At 43.9% G+C, this 22,612-nt stretch overlaps 1 protein-coding gene across 2 annotated transcripts in view; it reads right to left on the bottom strand.

Moving 5' to 3' along the window:
- Positions 1-9,495: 9,495 nt before the first annotated feature.
- The window catches only part of Col22a1 (collagen type XXII alpha 1 chain), a 231,665-nt gene continuing 218,548 nt past the window's right edge, over positions 9,496-22,612 (bottom strand). For both annotated transcript variants that reach the window (XM_021652125.2, XM_060389316.1), the window contains 5 exons: positions 19,879-20,058; positions 18,273-18,339; positions 16,143-16,325; positions 13,812-13,889; positions 9,496-10,504 (listed from right to left, as the gene is read on the bottom strand). In XM_021652125.2, the coding sequence (XP_021507800.1) occupies positions 10,317-10,504; positions 13,812-13,889; positions 16,143-16,325; positions 18,273-18,339; positions 19,879-20,058 (696 nt within the window). In that variant the 3' untranslated portion in view covers positions 9,496-10,316. The remainder of the gene's footprint in view (positions 10,505-13,811; positions 13,890-16,142; positions 16,326-18,272; positions 18,340-19,878; positions 20,059-22,612) is intronic.

Here is a 22,612-nt window from a genome sequence, read left to right as displayed (position 1 = left end):
GAAAATAGTGTTTTCTTGGCACAGAAGGGCAGTTTGAACTCAAACGTTTTGGTAATGTGTGTAAGATCTGTGCAAACTCAAGACAGATAAAATCCTGGTATGAGGAAGAGATGTAGGCAGAAACTCTCATTCCTAACTAAAGTGCATTTGACAATTGATAGCTTCTGAAAGGGGGACAGTCAGTATTTTAAAGAATATGGCTCCAGTGTGTTGACCACAGCTCCAGTAAATGGCTACATTTCCAAGAGTACATGAGCAACACCAACTGTACTTGACAAATTAAAATTTTAAAAAGGAGGACATAAACAATGTTGTACGGTAGGGGAAGTGAATGAGGAGTTTGCAGAGGGTATGAATGTGACCAAAATATACCCCAGCTCATGATATAGTACCACCCACAGTTAAGGAAGGACTTTCCCTCAATTAATCCCTGGAAACTCCAACACAGACATACTCAGGGGGTGTGTCCTAGGTTATCATAAATCCAGACAGGTTGACACTAAAGAAGTCGCCCATTGCAGTGTAGAGGTTCAACCTTCCTCCAGAATCCTATCTCCTCAGCAAACTTAAACTCGGAGGCTCCTTGTTATCTCTCTCTAAAGCCCCTACAGCTAACCCCAGTTAAGGCAGTTGTTGGCCAACTACTGATCTTATGAGTCTCAAAAAGCAGTAACTCAAGGGACAAAGGTGCCAGCAAAAACGCTGTCAGGAATGGCAAACACTAGAGATATACACCAAGTCCATTTCTGGGGCAGCTCAACCGGCAGCTGTAGGCTGGGTAGAGTTGAGTTCTATGGTAAACAGAGGGGTCCATTGGATCTGAAAAAGACGCACCACAAGCTGGATCTATCTCTGAGGTGCTCTCAGCTCACGCATGTCCTACAATTGAAGCATCCTCAATTCTTCCCTATGAGGTCCCGCCAAGGACCATGCAAACAACAAGGAGTTCCTTCTAGACTGCTGCCATCTTGGACATCCATTCCTCATTTGGACCTCAGCTTTCAGCCTGAGCTCTAGCACTGGGGACAGATAGCAACATGAGAGCCCTCTGTATTTTTCTAATGCCATAGTTTCTATTTCTACTTGGTAATCTGGCCAACTTGTCAGGTAAACTTATCTTTTAACCCAGCCAAGCCAGGGGGAGGGGACAATTTGGTTTTCTTGTTAAGTGCACTGCCTCTGACACTAGGCATTCCACCCCGTCAGAGGCCTTTACTAGGGGTGAGGTGGAATTATAGATGGACCATAAATCTTTAAGAAAAATACTATGAATAATATATTAAACAAAAAATAATAAATGAAAGGTTTCTAAAATTCAAAATCAATGCAGAAATATCCACTGGGAATAAATTATTACACTCAAAATAAGGACAGACTAGTAGTTTTTAACTTATTCCTCTGCTCCAGGGGAAAAATATGGCTTGACAAAGCATCCTTATTGATCCCAACTTGATATACACTGCTGTCTTTCATTTTATTAACTCCCTGTGTACCTTCCTGAGAGCCTCCGGGATCATGATTAGTTCTGCACTTACAGGCAGAGAGGTCAGATGACTTTGCTTGATGTAGCCAACTGACTGTGGCCAGTTTCCTCTGACACCCATCTTCGCACATAAGTGCCCCCCCAGTGGTGCTAGCCTAATGATGCTCAAGGGTCCTGAGTGAACAGAGAAGAACACAGTTTCTCTCCTAGTAATTATGTTTTCATTTTAATATGTGATTGGTAAACCTGTTAGCACAACCAACTATGAATTCACAGATATTTGCCTCGGTTGTGTTCCCTGTTGCTGTGGTAGAAATACCCTGATCAAATCAGCTTACAAAGAAAGTGTTTATCTGCCTCAGTATTCAAGGTTACAGGGCACCGTTGTGGGGAAGTAAGGATGTCAGGAACTATCAGTCAAGAGCAGAGATCAATGAGTTAATTCATGCACGTTATTTCTCCTCTAGCTTTTTATTCCTCATAAAATTCAAGACCCCTAACCCAAGGAATGGTGCCCCTCACAGAGGTCTGGCCCTCCTACTTCAGTTAGAGCAAGGAAGGTAATCTTTCACATTCTCAGGGTTTCTTCTCACCAGTGCCATGTTGACAATTAACACTGATCATTATAACATTACTACTTACAAAGAAGCCAAAATTAATTGAGGCATAAGAAGGGTGCTGAATTAAGTAGAGGGATAAAGGTGACTCCTGGATAGGGCAGCAATGTGGGTTTGAGGCTCCTCCATCACTATTTCCCTCAGGCAATTTACATCTCTGTTCTGAGCCTTGGTTGTTCCTGCTATGGAGTGGCTCTAAGCTGCCCTGCACCCTAGACATTTTGCCAATGTGAAGTCATTATTAATGGCTTACAGCAGCTCATGATCAATCGAGGATCAGAGCAGACTGACCCTGTGTGTCACACTTTGTCTATGTTTTTCTTACCTCTACCTGGATCATGGATGCACAGGGCTGTCACCATCACTCTTAGCTCTCTTCTAGACTCCCGAGAAGACATGGCTAACAAAACCCAACTCCACTGAACTTGGTCTTCCTAATCTGTACCATGATTTCCTAGAAAGTTCTGGACCTCTGACCAGGTGATTTCCTGGGAAGTCCTGGACCTCTGACCAGGTGACTTCTTGGAAGTCCTGGACCTCTGACCTTGCACCTGTTGCTTTGGATTGTCAGGTGGCAGCATCTCAGATTTCCATTGAATTATCGTCTGCTCTTGAGCTCTACTGAAGCAGAATGGGAAGTGCTGCTATCCCAAGGGAAAGAGAAAGAATGCACACATCTCTGTCTTGATCCTGCTACACATGCGCTCCTGGGCCTTTCACAGGTTACTTCACCTCTCACAATTCTTGTAAAGGTCATGTTTTCCATAAAGGTGGCTTACATAGCTGCTTCCAAGCTATTGATACCAGGGAGAATGAAATAAAGTCTGCTCACTGCCTTAGCCACCATCCACCATTCAGAAGACAACTCATAACAACCTCCTCTCTCCTCTCCACATCTTACTCAGCTCGGGATCTGTTTCATTTTTGTTTCTCTTGATAATTGTCTGGTACGCTGTGACCTGTACCTGTGTTATCTCATTCCTGGGTACAACTTTCATGGGCTATGGCATTATCTCCAGATTGTTTCATCCTGTAGTGTTTCCTAGCCTCTGAAATCACCTGCTGCCCCTGATGGACCCTACTATCAAGGGCATCATGGGCTCTGTGGCTTCCAGTTAAAAGGCCTCTGTGGATTCCAGCTGAAAGCCACCATTCTCTCAATCCACCCATCCACTCATTCTCTGACTCTCCCCTCAAGTGTCAAGTGTCAAGCTTGACAGTATCTGCAGATGGGGCATAGCAGGTCCTCATGTACCACAGGCTTTATCCAAAATCTACTGACACACCCCAGGTTCTCCTCAGTATCTTCTCTGCTTTGAAATATGGGGAGCTGAGTGTGGCTGTGAGCTACCCTTCCATCCAACAATCCATTTATGCTGAAGGGGAATGTGCCACATTATGCAAGGCTTCTGCACACCTTGAAATGATTCCTTCTGTAGGTTCCAATCAAAATCCACTTATTCTTGCTCCCTGGAAATGTTATTGGGACTAAACAGGCTCAATATGGCTGTTTATCAAATAGAAAGGCCACCTCTTCACTGAATAATTAAAATTATATCAGTTCCAAACTCAGTGCAGCCAGCACATTGGAGTAGTCAGAAAGAAAGATGACCTTGCCCTTTTAGAGTCCCAAGGGTATATAGGGTTTTACTACCAATGGTGTGTCTGGGGCAATACATCTCTCTGCTTTTAATATTGTTAGTTATCAAAACAAGGGTTGAAATAATCATCTCTTGCAATTGTGAAACAAAGGGTATAAGCACATAGTAGGTACAACAATTTCCAGGTGATCTTTATACTTTTCCTGTCCAGAATTCTGTAATACCTGTAGATCTTACCATTCATGAAAATAATCCAAGTAAACTGTGAGCTTCTGTTTGTATGTCTGTCCCACTGTGTTTGCTTAGGAACATTTTTGACGTTATGGATGCACCAATCTCACCAGACTTTGAGATCCTTCAGAATGGGTCCATGACTTGTTCTCTTAGCATCTTGGCACCAGGCTCTATGTTTGTAGGACTTAAAAGGTGTTCCCTGATGTGCATCCCACCTGAGCAGGGGAGCTGCAGTGGCTGCCAGCACCATCTCAATTGTGTGACAACAGAGGGCATTACAAGAGGAAGCTGAGGAGAGAGCAGGCCAGCCAACCAGAGAGATAACTCCATGACAACAGCTTGCCCATTAAACAAAAGATACTGGCAGTCAAAGGTCAAGTTGTCCAGGTAAGTCCTTCTTTCCCAGCACATCCCTCAGAACTATTCATCTTCCTTATCAGTCTTGCTTTCCCCAACCTCAGGGCTGGGAGACGTAAAGACAGGGATCCAATCAGCAACTGAGAATATCTGAATATGTCCATAATCAGTGGTAGAGATCAAATATAGAAAAGGTTGCTGAGGCATCACTTGGTTCCATGTACCTTTTCAGGCCACCAAGGTATTGAGGATAATCTTGGCCCTCATCTCACACATCTTCACTAAGTCTGGGCCTTTGAATATCTTCACTGGCTCACCATCTATAACTTTACATACTATGGCATACTCATCTCCTACAGAGTACTAATGATAGGAGGGCCCTGAGCTGGATCTTCACAATGGTTAACAGAAACCAAGAAAGCAATGATAGTCCTGAAGCAGAACCTCCAGCCACATTATAGAGCAGCCAAATGTACACCTTGTGATTTTGGGCATCTTCTTACCTGAAATGCTTCTCAGAAGCATTTCTGAGAAGCACATTCTCCAAGCCCTCTATATACAACAGAGTGAGCTCAGGGGCTCTTTAGAAAATGCTGGCAGAAAGCCTCAGAATCCCCAGCCTCAGGATGCAGACTGTCCGCCCCAGGGATGCAGATGCTCTGTAGGTTGCATCACTGGTTAGGGAGAGGGGGACACTTTCCTGGCAGCTGGACATCTGACTTGTATGTGTTCCAGTATGAGTCATTTTAATTAAAAAAAAAAACTCAGTAACATGATGAAGGACTGCCATTTGTATTTTAAATGTGACACATTTGGTTTTGTTTGCTGACTCACGATTCCTCTAGGATGGGACAAGCCTACTTGGTTGTACAGCAATCCAGCTCTCAAGAATGGTCAGACTTTTGAAAAATAAATGCGAACAACTACATACAAGAAAACCCAATATTAAATAGTTTTTTAAATGACAAAAATCTCTCAGCAGATATCTTACAAAAAAAATACACATGAAAATGAGAATGGACAAAGACACTTGCTTCTCTCTGTTGTCAGGAAACTTCTAAGCAAAATAAGTGGTACTTCCAAACACATAAGAGGAAGGAGACAAAATATCGACTACATAAAATGTGAACAAGAACGCTCCTTCCCACTTAATGAACGGATGCTTATAGGAGTTTTATTCATAATTATTTCAAGTAGGAATCAACCTTTGTCAACCTTTGGGTGGGTTTATTTCTGTTTTGTTTTTGTTTTTAGATTTCATTGATATACCAGTCTGTTTCTGTGCCAGTACCGAACAGTTTTAATTACCATTAAGTGGAAAAAAGACAGCATCTTCAACAAATGGTGGTGGTTTAACTAGATGTCTACATGTAGAAAAATGCAAATAGATCCATATTTATCGCCCTGCACTAAAGTAAAGACCAAGTGGAACAACGACCTCAACATAAAACCAGACACACTAAATCTACCAGAATAAAAAGTGGGAAAGAGCCATGAACTCATTGGCACAGGAGAGAACTTCCTGAACAGAACACCAACAGCTCAGGTTCTAAGATCAACAATTAATACATAGAACCTCATGAAACTGGAAAGATTCTGTAAAGCAAAGGAGACTGTCAACAGAACAAAACAACAGCCTACATACTGGGAAAAGTTCTTCACCAATCCTACATCTGATAGAGGGTTAATATCCAAAATATAGACAGAACTCAAGAAGTTAAATTCCAACAAACAAAATAATACAATTAGAAATTGTGGTACAGAGCTAAAAAGAGAATTCGCAACAGAGGAATACTGAGTTTTGGGAGAAAATTTAAAGAAATCTCAGTGTCCTTAGTAAATGGCAAAATGCAAATCTAAACAACTTTGATATCCATCTTACTATCCATCAGAATGGCTAAGATCAAAATCTCAAGTCTCAGTACATGCTGTTGAGTATGTGGAGAAAGAGAAATGCTCCTCCATTGCAGGTGGGAGTGAAAACTTGTACAACCACTTTGGAATTCAGTCTGGTGCTTTCTCAGAAAATTGGAAATAGCTTTACCTCAAGACCCAGCTATACCACTCCTGGGCATATGCCCAAAAGATGCTCCACCATACAGCAGGGACTATGTTCATAGCAGCTTTATTCATAATAGCCAGAAACTGTAAACAACCTAGATGTCCTTAAATCAAAGAATAGATACTATGGAAATTTTGGTACATTTATACAATGGAATACTATTCAGCTATTAAAAACAAGGAAATCATGAAATTTGCGGACAAAAAGATCATCCTGAGTAAGGTAACCCAAAATCAGAAAAACACACATGATATCGCCTCACTTATAAGCTATATCAAACATGTAATACAAGAAATCCATGTTACCATACACAGACCTAAAGAAAGCTAAATAACAAGGAGGGCCTTAAGGAGGATGCTTAATTCTCATTCTGAAAAGCAAATAGACTAGACACTGGAAGTGGTTGAAGAGAGGGAACAGGAAGGTAGCCTACCATAGATGTTTCCGGAAAGACACTACCCAACAGGGGATTAAAGCAGATGCTAAGAGTCACAGCTTTGGGCAGAGTGCTAGGTGTCCTTTGGAAAAGTAGGGGAATAGAAGGACCCAGAAGGTCAGAATCTCCAAAAGGAGACCAATAAAGCCAACAAATCTGGGCCCATGGGGGCCTGACGAGACTGATGCACCAACCAAGAACCATGCATGGAGTGGACCTAGACCCCATTCTCAGATGTAGCTCAGTCTCCATGTGGGTCTCCTAGTAAGGAGGAACAGGGGCTGTATGTGACATAGACTCTTTGATCCCCTTCCCCTAATGGGGCAGCCTAGCCAAAACACAGAGGAAGAGGATACAGGCAGTCCTGATAAAACTTGATAGGCTGGGGTCAGATAATAGAAGAGCAGGACTCCCCTTTTTGAGGACTAGGGGAGATGAGGGAGGGTGGAACCTGAAGGAGATGAGGGAGGGGTTACAATAAGGATGCAAAGTGAATAAATTATAAAAGAAAAATTAAAAATAAATGAAGACACTCAATAGAAAAAAAAAAACAATACCCCCCCCAAAAAAAAAACAAACAAAAAAAGTAGGAATCAACTAAGATGGCAGTCAGTAGATGAGTGGATACAAAAGCTATGGTATCTCCAAACAATGGAATATTATTAAGCAATAAAAAGGAATGAGCCATCTGGCCACAAAAAAAAAGACATAGGAGAATGTTAAGTGCACATTGCTAAGCAAAAGAAGGTAGTTTGAAATGCTTTAGTCTATATGACTCTAACTACAGTATTCTGGAAAAAGCAATACTGTAGGAGGAGTATAAAGGTCATCAATTATTGGGGGTTGGGGGAAAAAGGAATGATCTGGCAGAGTACAACAGGTTTGGGAGACAATGAAACTTCTCTGTATAAAACTATAACAGTAGGTACATGTCGCTGTACTTTAGACCAAACCCAGAGTCTAACAACGAGCCAGAACGTAAGGTGTGAGTGCTAGCTGCTAACAATACAGGTCCATCAACTGTAGCAAATGCAGACTCTACAGTTCAGTTTTGACAGGGGGAGGATATGTGTGCATGGGGACAGGGCATACCTAGCAAATTTTACTGGTTTCTCCTTAATTTTTCTGTGGATTTAAAACGCCCCTAAATGTATCCCATTTAAAATAGTAACAAAAATAAAATAAAAATAGATATTAAAAGGGAGTCATGCTTTGTCAGGTTAAATATTTTATCCCGAAATTCATGGTATTCACACACACACACACACACACACACACACACACACACACACACACACACAGTAAGTGTGCCTCTTGCTGTGGGTCATGATCACTGGATGAGATTTCCTACCCCTCGAGACTTCTTCAAACAGAAATATTACACTGCTTTGGCAATTTATGTGGTGTTGAAGACAACTGAGCTGGTAGATAGCAAAGAGGCTCCAGAGAAACACTCTCCTGTCCAGAGGTATGCTATCCCCCCTCAACCCTACCACAAATCCACCTTCTGCATCAGCACCAACTCGCCTAACACTAGGAATAGGTCTCAGATTTTTTTTTTAAATCACTACAGTAATATTTCCCTACTTAAGCAATCCTCCAACCTTCTTTGGATGCCTATACCTCTTGTTCCTAAACCAATCAGAAGCGTCTATGTCAAGGGGTGCAAGGAAGGGGCTTGGTGAACCAATGCTGCCAAAGTCTGTGAAGAGGTGGATAGTTGAATGAACAGACATGTGTGTTGGTTAATTTTTTTGTCAACTTGACACAAGCTGGAGTTGTTTGAGAAGAGGGACTTCCTATTGAGAAAATTCCCCCACAAGAGTGGCCTATAGCCAAGTCTGTGGCATATTTTCTTGATTAATGATTGATGTGGGTGAACTCAGCTCCCTGGGGTGCTTCCTTCCTTGGGCATTCCTAAGGTTCCTTCCTATACCTTGATGGTAAAATAAAACAATCCGAGCAAGACATGAAGAGAAAACCAATAAGCAGCATTCCTCCATGGCTTCTACTTCAGTTTCTGCCTCCAGGTTCTTCCCTTGAGTTCCCCCAGTGATAGAATGTGAAAGCATTGTAAGCTGAGTTAAAACCTTTCCTCCACAACTCGCCTTTGCTCATGGTGTTTTTATCACAGCAACTGGAACCCTAACCAAGGCACTATATGAACGGACAGCTTCATCAGTCAATCCTTCAACGTCTTCAGTCAAGTGGAGAACATGGGCAAGAAGAGTAATTCTTTTAGACTGCTGGTAAGTATGTACGCCCACAGGAAGCATCCTACCGAAGTCACTTTTCCAACTTGCAACAGACTCTGCCCCACAGTGATTCTGAGCACACCAAAAGGGCTTTTTTTCCACACGCAAAACACAGGAATATACCTACAAAGGGCAGGGTGATGAAGTGCCCCCAAGCTAGCTCCATGCCACGCTTACTCATCCAACATCTGGAGGGAACAGGCAGACAAGGTAATGCAGTTCCAGGAAGGCTCACCTGGTGCTCAGGAGAGGCTAGAGAAGGGAAGCAGATGATCAAGAGCAACTGAGAGGGTAACACATTTAGTGAGTACCTGCTCACAGTGTGCATGTAGAACACACAAGCACAAGCACACACTAGCGCACGTGCACACACACACAAGACAGGACTGATCCACATCCCCAAGGCATGCAGTGGTGAACCTCCCATGAGCAAGAAAGACAAGTGGCCACCGGAAACCTTTATTTCGCAATTCACACAATTCAAACCAGCATGAGGAACTTGAAGGGGTCCTGGCCATGGCGTAGAAACAAATCCACACCCCAGAACTGTCCTTCAGCACCAACTTGTTCATTGAGGGCCCAGACACAAGCCACTGCCAACCCTCTGTGTGACTTCTTTTGGTTCTGGTAGCTTCAAGCACCAAGGACACTCACCCCCCAACACCCCAAGGCAGTTCTGAACTTCCGAGTGTGCCTCCTGTCCCCAGAGGTCAGCGCATTCTTCCAGGCTGCATATTCTTCCTCTTCCTGGTTCAAGTCTCTCCTGGGAGGCGGGATTTCAAACTTCCTTTTCCCCTGGGGCCGTCTCTAGGCAGAGCTGAGGAAAGCTTATGTCTCCATCCCTTAAAGTTTCCTTTCCAGGAAAGAGGTAAATTCAGCAAGTGCATGGTCAGGGCTGCATAGCACCAAGGGCTCCTCAGAACTGGCTGCCACTCCTCAGCTGGTGCTGATGGGGGAGCTGAGCCAGGAAACCACTTCCTGTCCCCCAGAACTATTAGCATTTGAAATAACAGCAAACAATAACATTAACAATAACCTGACTGTCTGACAGTATCTGTTGGTTTTAATAACTGTGAGGTCTCTGAGGAGGTGAAGAGAGAATTGAGGTTAGGAAGGCAGGGAGGGGAAAAGCAGGAAGAAGGAAACAGAAAGAAAAGGAGAGAGGAGAGAAGAAAGAAGGATATGAAATGTTTCAAGGCCTCTGGCTTCCCACTGGGCTCTGAGTTCAAGTTTCAGAAATCCATAGTAGTGTTTTGATGTTCTAGAATCTTCTATGGGCCCTTCACATTGCTTGGCCTGGCAGCAAGGCTGGCGAAGTACACACACTGGGAGGGGTCACACTGGCCAGGAGGGCCGGGAGGGCCAGGAGGGCCAGGATGTCCAGCTGGTCCTGTCTCTCCTTGAGGGCCAGGGATCCCTGGAAGTCCATCTTTAGCATAGCCAGGTTCCCCAGGTTGACCTGGCCAAGGAAACAAAAGAAACAGAAGGCAGTTGACATCAGAAGCAGGATTGAAATAGGCCTGTAATCTTTGTACAATGTGTAAACAGAGAGAAGAGTGTCTGTCAGGAGCTCTAGACTGAAAGAAAGAATGGCCGGTGTGATCATCAGGTAGAGCAGCAAGTTGGTGAGCAGCCCTTCGCTGTCTGAGCTAAGGAAGAAATCCAGAAAACATGAAAACACGGGGTAGGAATAGACAAGGGCAGATCAAGGCCCTTGCTGTGCAAACTTCCCACTCAAGTCAGACGAGAAAGCAGAACTCCATGCTCTTACAAAGTCTAGTAGCCACGTCTGAATTCAGACTGGTACCCCAAAACAGCCTAGTGAGTCTCAGCCCAGTGCACCTGTCCTTGAAGGGATACTGATGACCCTACATAATTCAACATTCAAATTCTCTAGGATCTGTTATCATTTCTCAACTTTATCTGCATGTTAAATCTGAACCATGTACTTGAACTATACTATTCTAGTATGCCAAGTAAAAAATACAGCATCCAAGATATATAAAAATGGCCATTCTACACTCCCAAATTTAGACTGAGAGAATATTACCTATAAATAAACCTCTATGCCTACATTTACTATGTAAGTATTTAAAAGTATATACTCTCATATGTAATTAATCTAGCTTCCTCTTTTGCCTCAACAACTGGAAAGTTTGGTGTTAGGTGTGTTGGCCAACTTGGGCATGTCACAGTCTCCTTCACTTCTTAGCACTCTTCAAAATACTTCTTAGAAAGTAAACAAAAAGCAGCCTTTCCATTGTGAGTGTCTTTAGGATTTTGGAACTCTGCTGATGCTCTGGCAAGAATTATTTAATGCATAGCCCTGCTCATGAGAAGCCCTCGGTGCAGCCTCATGAACCATTCCTTCCACTGAGATGCTCTGAGGATGGTCCCTGATTCAACCTCAGCTGGTCTAATCTGCCAGATATTCTATAGACATCCTTGCCTAGACACCGCCACTCTGCCTTTCTACAAGCTCTCCTAGTTCAGAATGGTGTTTATATTATATTCCATTTGAAAATCAGCATGTGAAATCATCATCTCTAATGAAAATAAGAACGCACGCCCGGCTGTAGCAAATTTGGGAAATCATGGAAGAATAAAGCTAAAGTTAAATTCTATGTAGGTCAAATGTTCATACATGATCCAGAGTAAGCATAAAAGTTAAGAGTTAAATTTAAATGGAGTCCTAGGGCTGGGGTAGGGTTTGGTAGTGGAGCATGCCTGAGGCCCTAGATTCAATTACCAGCACTGCCCATAAACACACACACACACACACACACACACTAGTGTGGTAGAATTTGGCAATCCAGAGTTGAGGGTCCCCAACGCTCACACCTACTTTCCAAAGCAACACCGCTGTCCTTAGGACTCTTCCAGTACAGCCACTGGGCACAGTGGTCAACTGGTTGCCATTTCCCCACAACCCCTCAGCCCCAAGAGGGCTGACCTTTGGCTGAACCATTGGCTAAGGCCCCTTAGGCATATTCTGAGAAATAATAATGGGGTACAAATGAGTGTGGGGTTTAAGAAGACCTTGCCTGTGGGGTTCTTACCACTCAAGGCCAGTTAAAGTGCAGAATGAAAGTCCTAAGGAGAGATCCCTCTCCAACTTGCTTAGACTCATTGAGCATTTGTCAATCCCTCTCTCCCAGGACCATTTCTCATGATATTTCTCATTTGTTATTTTTAATTTAGGCATAGTAATTCTGTATATTTCTGGGGCATGATGTGGCCTTTAATGAATATTTATTTATATTTAATGTATATTCCATTTTTCTTTTATTTACGTATGTATACCAAGTTCTTGCAGTACTGGTAGATACCAGAAAAGGGCTTTAAATCCTTTAGAACTAGGGTGACAGATGTTTGTGAGCTGCCAGGTGAATGCTGGGAATCAAACCCAGTTCTTCTGCAAGAACATATATCGCTCCTAATCTCTGACCCAAATATTCAGCCCTACAATATGATGTTTTTTGAGACATGGGCACAAAATGTAATGACCAAATTGGAGCAATTAGCATCTGTATCACCCCAAATATTTATCATATCTTTGTTAGAAAAATCCAATATCCTTTCTTCTGGTTATTTTGAAATAGTAAATAAATCACTGGGACTTTTGACTTAGGAGGTATGTCTCAAGGTCTTGAAAAATAGTTCATTAAAAACTGAATATTCCTTTTTGATTAGTTTCTTTAGGTGTACAAATTTTAATATGTTTACCCTATATTATATGTCTAATATCCACTTTTGAGTGAGTATATACCCTGTGTCTTTCTGCTTCTGGGATACCTCACTCGGGATGATCTTTTCCAGTTCCCACCATTTGCCTGCAAATTTCATGATTTCCTTGTTTTTAATTGCTGAGTAGTATTCCAATGGGTAAGCGTATCACTATTTCTGTATCCATTCCTCAAGTGAGGAAAGACTCTGGGTAAGATGCTCAGTCCTCATTCAGAAAGGCAAAAAGGATGGACATCAAAAGGGGAGAAAACAGAAAACAGGATAGGAGCCTACCACAGAGGGCCTCTGAAAGACTCTACCCAGCAGGGTATCGAAGCAGATGCTGAGACTCATATCCAAACTTTGGGCAGAGTGTAGGGAATCTTATGAAAAAAGGGGGAGATAAGAAAGACCTGGAGCAAACAGGAGCTCCACAAGGAGAGCAACAGAACCAAAAAAATCTGGGCACAGGGGTCTTTTCTGAGACTGATACTCCAACCAAGGACCATTCATGGATATAACCTAGAACCTCTGCTCAGACGTAGCCCATGGAAGTTCAGGGTCCAAGTGGGTTCCCTAGTAATGGGAAAAGGGACTGTCTCTGACATGAACTCAGTGGCTGGCTCTTTGATCACCTCCCCCTGAGCAGGGAGCAACCTTACCAGGCCACAGAGGAAGACAATGCAGCCATTCCTGATGAACCCTGATAGACTAGGATCAGAAGGAAGGGGAGGAAAACCTCCTCTATCAGTAGACTGAGGGAGGGGCATGGATGGAGAAGAGGTAGGGAGGGTGGGATTGGGAGGGGAGGAGAGAGGGGGTACAGGGGGGATACAAAGTGAATAAACTGTAATTAATAAAAATAAAAATTTAAACAAAACAAAACAATCAAACAAACAAACAAAAAAAAAAAACAATCAAATTCTGTTTCCCCCTAGAGTGGCCTGGCTGCTCCTCCCTTCCTACAATCAGAGGTGCCACTGCTTGCCCCTGCTGCCATCGTTGGTGTCCACTAAGCCTGTGACCCTGAACTTTCATACCTGGTATTCCAGGGGGACCCATCTCTCCTCGGAGGCCAACTCCAGGTGTGCCAGGGTCACCTTTGGCTCCTCTTTCACCTGATGGGAAGAATATATATCTTGAGTGGTGGAGAACTAAGATAAGTGCAGAGTCAGGGAGTGCCAACCCACAGGCCACTTTGTGTCACTGATATAGCCCGGTGTTACTGAAGTACTCCACTCACACCAGACTGTTCCCAGATACTCTTTCTATAAGATACTACACACACACACACACACACACACACACACACACACACACACACACTTAGAATCTGTACATGAAAACACTAAAAAAAAAAAGATGTTTTCCCCTAAACACATCCTCAGATACACTTCTTTATACATACATGTTCACTCAAGCACCTACCTATCCAATTACATGTGTATTTCCACATGTTCACACACAGAAGCAAATGCAAAGTACATAGCTCTATACATACATTTACTGAACCACAGTAACCAAATTCACCCATCCCACAACTCACACATATCAGCCTGCATGTGTGCCCTCATCGTTGCCGCTGTACTAGAAGCTTCTTATCTGAACCTTCATGAAGAAGGAATTGGGTTGATAAATGAATGAATTCAACATACTAGACGATGTGGTCATATACAGTAATGAGAAAAAGCTCTGATCTAAGGAATACTGAAATCTAGGAAGACAATAAAACATGGAACACGAAATGCTCCATAGAAGACAGATGATAAATACCATCCCAAGAATAAAAAAGAAAGGACACATGTATGACATATACACTCAGAGAGAGTGAGGAGGAAGAGATCATGTTCTCTGGGGAGCTATTTGGACCGTGTCTGAGTTAAGGGCTTATAGGGTTGTTTTACCCACTGTCAATAATACCATGGTCAATACTATTACGTCTACCACTAGTATTATTGCTAATGCCAATAACACAACAAATTCCAACTTCCCTCCAGTGTCACCTCTACCAGTGGTGGTATTGCCAGAGATATGGGAGTCCCGAGGAAGAACATATCTCTCTCTTTCAATTTATCTTACTAGGAATTAATACATTTTGCTAAATTGCTTCCAGAGCATCTCGTAGACACAACATATTTTTTATTATTTAAATTTAAACCTCTGGCTCACCAGTTTTTAGAGCACTCATTTTATTTTATTTTTGTTGTTTGTGGGTTTTAGATTTATTCATTTACACTGTATATGTAAATGTATATATACATACATATGTATATATATATATGAATGTTTTGCCTACATATATGTATATATACCACTTGTGTGCTTGGTACCTGAGAAGGGAAAAAGAGTGGATTGAATATCCTGAAACTGAGCTGTGAGCAGCCATATTGGTACTGGGAACTGAACCCAGGTCCTCTCCAATTGTAGCAAGAGCTCTTAATGACTGAGCAATCTCTCAAGCTCCTCATCTTCACGGTTTTAACTGTTACGTTTGGTCAGTATTCTGCCACAATCCAATGTAGTCTATAAAGTACACTTCGTATGACCATGTATTTCATGTATTTTGTCTTATGAATGAATACAGATAGTCAGGAACACACAAGTTTAATGAAAGCCCCTTTAAATAGAAGAAATATCACAGGGGATGTATGTCTACACAGTAATAAAGATGTGGGAGATCAAAAGAGAAGATGTGAGGTTCATCTGTTTTCCTTGACTAAGGTCGCCAAAATCAATCCACAAGTCCACCCATCAGAAGGAAATGGACCCCAGACTGGGAAGTTTGGAGTCAGGTTATTCCTCCCTGCTCTTCATGTTAGCTTTCCTGCAGGAAAAACATTCTGACCAGCTGCCACTGTACAGCCTGGGGTAGGCTCTTCCACTTGAAGGAGTGCCTCCTACTGTCCAGAGGTCCAGGGTTTTGATAAATTACACAGCCTGAGAGCCAGACAGTGAATGGCCATTTTAGCTGTAGCTCAAAGCTTTTGGTTGTATTTTAAATCTGCATTTAACATCCATTGCCTGGAAATTAAATGTCATATCACTCCATCAGTACCAAACTGGGTAGGGGAAGAAAAAAACATTTGAATCACCCCTGTAACTTGAGCAAGGAAATGGAAAGAAAGCAAAAAAGTAGGGGGTGAAAAAAACAACAAAACAAAACCAAAAACAGGTTCATTCTTCCTGGCATAATTTCTCAAAACTGTCAAGTAAAAAATATTGAATGTATGAAAAAATTGCATGATGCCAAAATTCAGTGTTGCTGGGCTGATGGGACTGAAAACAAGATGAATAATTCAGGCTCTGCCAGGTATACACCCAGCACCTATGTCCACACTCAGCCCTCAGTTTCTGAAATGCTGTTCACTCACCTTTGGGGCCTATTGGTCCAGAGGGTCCTTCTAGACCACCCTGGCCTGGACGGCCTGGCTCACCCATGGGACCTGCTCGGCCCGGAAGTCCATCTTTTCCAGGGGGTCCTGGAGGTCCGGGTCTGCCTTGAGAGGACTTCATGTGTGCTGGAGGCATCTGAGCGAGGAGGTAGGCCAGTTTGGCTATGGAATAGGAAGAACAGAGGAGTTCATGAAGAATGGATAAAGAGCACACTGCAAGCTGGATATAAGAAACTAAAACAACTGGGGATAAAGACAAGAAACAGTTCACTTCTGACTGACTGCAGCCTCAGCAGTAGGAGAGATAATTAATAGCAGTATTAGCAATGAAGTGCCATTGGTCCTGGCAGTAGCAGTATTATTGTTGTTTGTGATAGCAGCGGTAATAGCAGTGGCTGTAGCCATCATTTTGAGAAGCTGTAGCCTGGGACATTTAAGTGGCTTACACAAAGCTATTTGCTGACTTTTGTCTTTTGAATATCTAGTCCCCCTTCTACCACTGAAGAGCCAAATGAGCTGTTAATTGGATATGCTTACACATCTGTTATAAAAGCATTACAGAATCATTTTAAAACCCAGAGTTCCAATTGTGGGCTGGCTCACTTTCCTGCTGGACAAGGGGTTCAGTGCATACCTTGTGGCTACCAAAAGCCACCTAAGTTTGTATAGTCAGAGAGCTTTGGATCCAAATGGCTGTCTAAGGGGTGGAGTGAGTCAGATAAAGACTACCATTTTGGTTAGTAAAACTAAAGAAGAGATGGGATTTCTCACTGCCTCACTGACACTCTCTGCCATTGCATCTTCACAAGGCCCAGGGGTCTGTGGAGGCTACCTTGGTGACCCTGGCAATTTGCTGAACTTTTCTGAGTCTTTAATTTTCCTATCTTTGGTGGAAGTTGATATGCTCTCCTCTAAGACTGTTTGAAAGGGACTCATTCCAGCAGGTGTTCCCAGATCTGTTACAAAAAAAAAAAAAAAAAAAAACAAAAACAAACAAACAAACAAAAACTAGTGGCTGACACTCCACTAGGGCAAAGGCTATTCTGTCACTGGTAAGTCTAACACTCAAGAGGTAAAACTTGGACCTCCCCGACAGAAGTCCTCAGTCCTGCCCTGCCCAATGGAGCTCACATTCTCTTCAGCCTGTCTCCTGACTTCCCTCAGCTCCATCATTTCCAGCCCATCCATGTTTACCCAGAATCCACAGGGGCCAGGGAAGGGGGGTACTTTGCTTCTACAGATTCGTATCTAGAGCAGTGTGAATGTGTGAGAACTGGGACGTGGGACATAGGAATGGAGGCACCTTTTGATTCTTCTTCTTTCGTGTCATGGGGCTATTGTGAGCATCTTCTAAGCTTTTAATGGAAAGATTAGCTTCTTAAAAAGACCGTAGTGGCATAGTGCACAGACACTATCTAGGTTGTGAACACCAGACTTATATTCTAGTAGCTCAGGCTCCCTGCTCCTTATTATCCTCCCAATGACCATGCTGCCTCAGTCGGTCATTACTAGGCTCTTATGGAACACAAATTCAAGCTCCGAGTACCCTCCTGAGACAGGAACCCCCCGTACTGCTGCTAATGCTGCCCCAACTACACCTTTCCACTCCAACCCCTGCCTTAGAGCTATTTGAGGCATAGCCTCCTGTCCTCTTTCAATAGTCTCTGTGCCAAATGATATCACAATAGTCTTCTGAGGGCAGTATGGTCATCTTGTCTGTCTCCTGACTTATCTCTTCCCCTGGAGTTCAGTGAGGCTCACTGCAAGCTTTTCCCAGAACACTGATTCATCAGATACATGGTTGAACACACAGCAAGCATAGATGATCACCACACAGCTGATGGTGATACCTGGTGTCATCATTCACTAAAAGTCATCTTCACTAGATGTGACCAGGGGAAGGTGACTGCAGACCCATTTGAGGGAGGCTCTGGAGGGTAAGTAAGCCTGGGCCCTCAAGTTAATTCTCAAGCCTATTGCTCCACATTACCTGCCCCAATTATGGAACAAGAGATGAACTCTCTTGTCCTGGTACTTAATGATGAAAGCAACAGCTTCTCACTGGGAAGCAGCTTACCCTGGCACCTGCAATGACATCCAGAGACTCACCTTCTAGCTGCTTCCCGAGCTCTTCCTGAATGAGGCGCCTGAGGGTGTCAATGGATGGAGACTCGCCCTAGGAGGGAAGGAAGCATATTTACTCATCTTCCCAGCAACTCTCATTGAAGACCCAGTATCACTCTCAAAATCAAGAAGCTTGTAAGCAGCAGAGACATGGGCAATCACACCTTCTGTCTAACCCATCCCACATCTGCAGCTTATTTCTCTCCTCGTGGTTCAGACCATGCCGTTTTATTAGCATGGCTGCTTAGACCTTATGTTCTCAGAGCTACAATGTCCTTCCGCCAAGAAACTTCTATCTTTTTCAGTTTATTTGCTCCTGGTACAAACCTTGTGCCTATAAAAGCCTTTCCATGCTGGGCTTGGGCAGTATGGCCCCAAAGGCTTGCCCACCTCCAGAACTTAGCTTATGGGCTGCCTCCTATGTGAACTCAAATTTGACTCTTCTGGTTGGTATTTTTCCCCTATGCTCCCCAGAGCGAGTTCTGTCCTGCTGAAGTCCATACTGGCCACTAGCAGGTAAGTAATCCATTAAAGCTGAGGAATTTATCTGTGAGAGAGGCTGAATGTTAACATTGTAACAATTCTCAGATGGTCCTAGGAAAGGATTCTCTCTACCCTATCAGGATCACCTTTTCCTGTTTGACTCCTGGCGGGGTAGTGTTACCCCCCAAGAGTAGGATCTCCTGCGTTTCTATCAGCCCAACACATTGCATGGAATAAATCCCACTCCCTTGTTCCTTGTAACAGCCTCGGATGTTCCATTGCTCCACACAGCACAGGACACAGAGGGCTTGGCAAGGCTTCATAGGGGCTTTGGATGCCAACTGAGTCCTGTCGATTTCTCCTGGACTTGGCCAAGGGGGCAGGCTCTGGACATCAAGATACTTAGAGGCACCAGAACCAGTAGCAAGAGGTGAAGACACAAAGTGTCCGAGCTGGCAGGAACAGGAAGAGACCATGACTATGCTTAGGGAACATAAAGCTCTCCAGATGACTATGGGGGCTGCAAAGAAGAAGAGGTCCCAGGGCCTGGGCCACACTCCCCATCGAGAGAGTTCATCTCTTGTTCCATAATTGACAACATATTTCTACAGTCCAAAGCAGGATAAACCAAGAGCTCTGCCACTAGAATGACATATGTGGGAGAAAAGTAAGCAGGCTTTCTGCTCACATTCAGTGCCCAGGACGGCAGAGAGAGGACTGTCAAGACCTTCAGTGAATGAATGGCGAACCATTCATGATGCTTGATGGACCAATGAGATCCCATTGGGTGCAAAGAAAGAAGGGATTTACAGCTCAGGAAATTAAGCCTTGAGACTCATCACCCCAGGGGGAGAAGGCACTGCAAAGAAGAGAGTCTGTTTCTGAATATCTCTTGAGTTACATGCATTACATCATCCTAATGTGAAGAACATTCACTAATAAATGTGATGAGCATCTCAAGGATAGAGACATGGAATGCTCTGCCCCTTGCTGTATAGTCAGTCCCCAGAAGCCTGGTATCTGCTTGCTGTACTCCGCAAAGGCCACAGAATCAGCTTCCCCTCCATTCTCATGGAATCTGTGTTTGAAATCTTGTTGTCATCCTTACTCGAAGTCCTGGGAATCCTGGCTGGCCAGGTGGCCCTGGAGGCCCGGGAGGGCCACTCTCCCCTGGTTGTCCTTGGGGACCCATTAGGCCAGTATGACCTTTGTGACCTGGGGTTCCAGGGTCTCCAGGCTGGCCCTTCCCGCCTGGTAGTCCTTTGTCACCTTTGATCCCAGGGTCTCCCTAAATAAAAGAGAAGAACATCAGCAAATGTGTCTGACCTGAATACACAAACCGCAATCCAAGGTACCACCATCTTCCTGCTGGGACTCACGCAGGGGTGGAAAAGGGGATCTCAGTCTTGGGTGAGTCCAAGAAAGGAAGGCCCAGAATTATCCCATCTATAGTCCTGACTTACAAAACAGGGCAAGCCAGGAGGAGAACTTCTAATTTCAAAACCCACCCCACATAGCCAACAACAGGGCTGTCTTCACAGGAGCAGCAAGGTGTACTGGCATTCTCATACCACAGAGCAAACCACAGGCTGCTTATCAGGGACTATGCAGACAAAGCACCAGGTATTATGCAGAAAATTCTAACTATAGAAAAGTGTTCACAGTATGTAAAAGTTGAAGAAGAAAAAAATGTATATATATCCTCAAGTATGCTTTGTGGGCATAAAACGTTGTAGAAGGCTCCATAAAGTAGTTAATTGTAAGGATGATAAGAAGGTCTCTAGAGAGATGACTCAGTAGTTTGCCACACAATTATGAGGGTCTGAATTTGGATCCCAAGTACCCAAACAAAATCAGATGGGATTGCTTACATCTTGGGGTACAGATAGGCAGAACCCTGGGGCTTACTAGCCTAGCCATTTGCTAGTCTCTGGATTCAATGAGAGAAGCAGTCTCAAACAATAGAGAGTGATTGAGCGAGGCACCTGTCTAATCACAGGGCTTAACATACACATGCACACACTGACAGATTCATTCACTCACCCCCCCCCCCACACATGCATAGGTATACACTATACACTACGCACAAACACACACACAAGTTTAACAGGGAGAGGGATAGAAACACAGCTGTCATTTTAAAAAACAGGAAGAATTTCCTTTTTTGCATTTTTAATTTTTAATTGGTTTATTTAATCTGTTCAGTTTACATCTGGATTATAGCCCTCTCCGTCATCTTGTCCTGGTCCTAACCCTCTCTCTTTTTTTCCTCTTTCCCACTTCCCATTTTCCTCAGATAAGAATTTTCAACGAGCTTAATGGCATAGGTCTGTCATTATAAATACTCAGGAGGCCAAGGACTGCAAGCTTAAGGCATGATTAGGGTCAGCTGGCTACAGTGTGTTCAAAGCCAGCCTGGACAACTTAGTGAGGCTGTAATGTCACAAATCACAACGTTAAGGGATATAACTCAGTTATAAAGTACTTACTTGACACGTACAAGCCATTAGCGCACATGAATGCGCGTGCGCACACGCAACACACACACACACACACACACACACAATTTCCTAGTCCTAGGACAAACCACAAGTGTACATCCCTGGAAACAGTTGCCTAGCTGTGGAAACTGAGGCCAAGCTGCCACTCCATCCCTGGAGTGATTTTGGCCTCTGTCAGTAGAAAAGGCAGTCTAGTAGTTCAGCAGCCTCTCATTGCAGGCCTTCTCTCTCACCAATGGGCTCCATGGAGGACTGGCAGGCTCATTCTGTGGTGCGTACATTGCCTGGGGCCTTTTCCCCCCACCCCAGTGAATCAGATTCTGAAGTTCTGGGTAGGTGGTTTGGGGCACAGCAAGCCCAGGACAGGCAGTCCAGTCCTTACCCTTATGTACTACTGTGTGTCTGGCCAGCGAATCTCAGTGGACAGTGAACACAGAGCAGCCATACTAAGGCCCTCAGAGTACAGTGGAGCCACAACTACTGTGTACAGTGCAGAGAGAGAGGGGCAGGAGAAAGGAGGATTATCAAGGTGGAATCAAACATGTGCTATTGCCACAGCCATGGCAGCAGCCTCTGAGAAGGAATGGAGCCTGATTCTGAAATGTCATCCCTATGTGTGCTAAAACACGGAATGACAGAAACATGGTGTGGAGAAGGTGTGATAGGTAGACATGAGGGAGGGTAAAAGTGAAGGCACACATATGCTTGAAACATCCTCATCTGTGTTCACAGACTCCAGAATGCAATGGGAAGTGGAGCTCTGAGGAGAGATGGGAGGTATGCCCAACTTCCGCTGCATTCACTCTTGTAATTCCTATTCGTTAACCAGGCCCCACCCTGCATGGCTTTACATTTTTGAACAATAACCAAAGTATCGGTGACACTTTATGTTTTAATTTAGGCAAACCCAAGGGAGCTGCTCCCAGTTTCCAGGTCTGAGGCCCATCACAGGGCCTGGAAATATGTTGGGTGATCTTGGATCCAGAGCTATAAAATAAGGTGTTCCTGAGTTACCTGGATGCCAGGTACCATCACACATGTGGCACAGCTTTTCCACTCAACAACCCAATCACTTTGCAATTACAAGATATGTCTGCTATTTTAAGCATTCCTAGGATGAAAAAAAAAAGAGTACTCCAAAGGCCTGGTGGCAAGGTTCCATGGAACCACTTAACAGGGGACAGGCAAGCTCCTCAGCTATTGATTGTGTATGAAGAACAGCTTCCTGTCTGTAGGCTGAACGCCCTGGCTCTGAGCCAGAACCCATGCCCACACTCCTAGGCAGTCACTCTCAAGACCCCTGAGTGACACTCTCAGGAGAAAATCGACTCAGTGGCAGGC

Source organism: Meriones unguiculatus, chromosome 8 (genome assembly GCF_030254825.1).
Source record: "Meriones unguiculatus strain TT.TT164.6M chromosome 8, Bangor_MerUng_6.1, whole genome shotgun sequence".
In the NCBI taxonomy this organism is placed as follows: Eukaryota; Metazoa; Chordata; class Mammalia; order Rodentia; family Muridae; genus Meriones; species Meriones unguiculatus.
The sequence above is the reverse complement of the archived record's forward strand: the minus strand, read 5'-3'. Positions and strand labels throughout refer to the sequence as shown.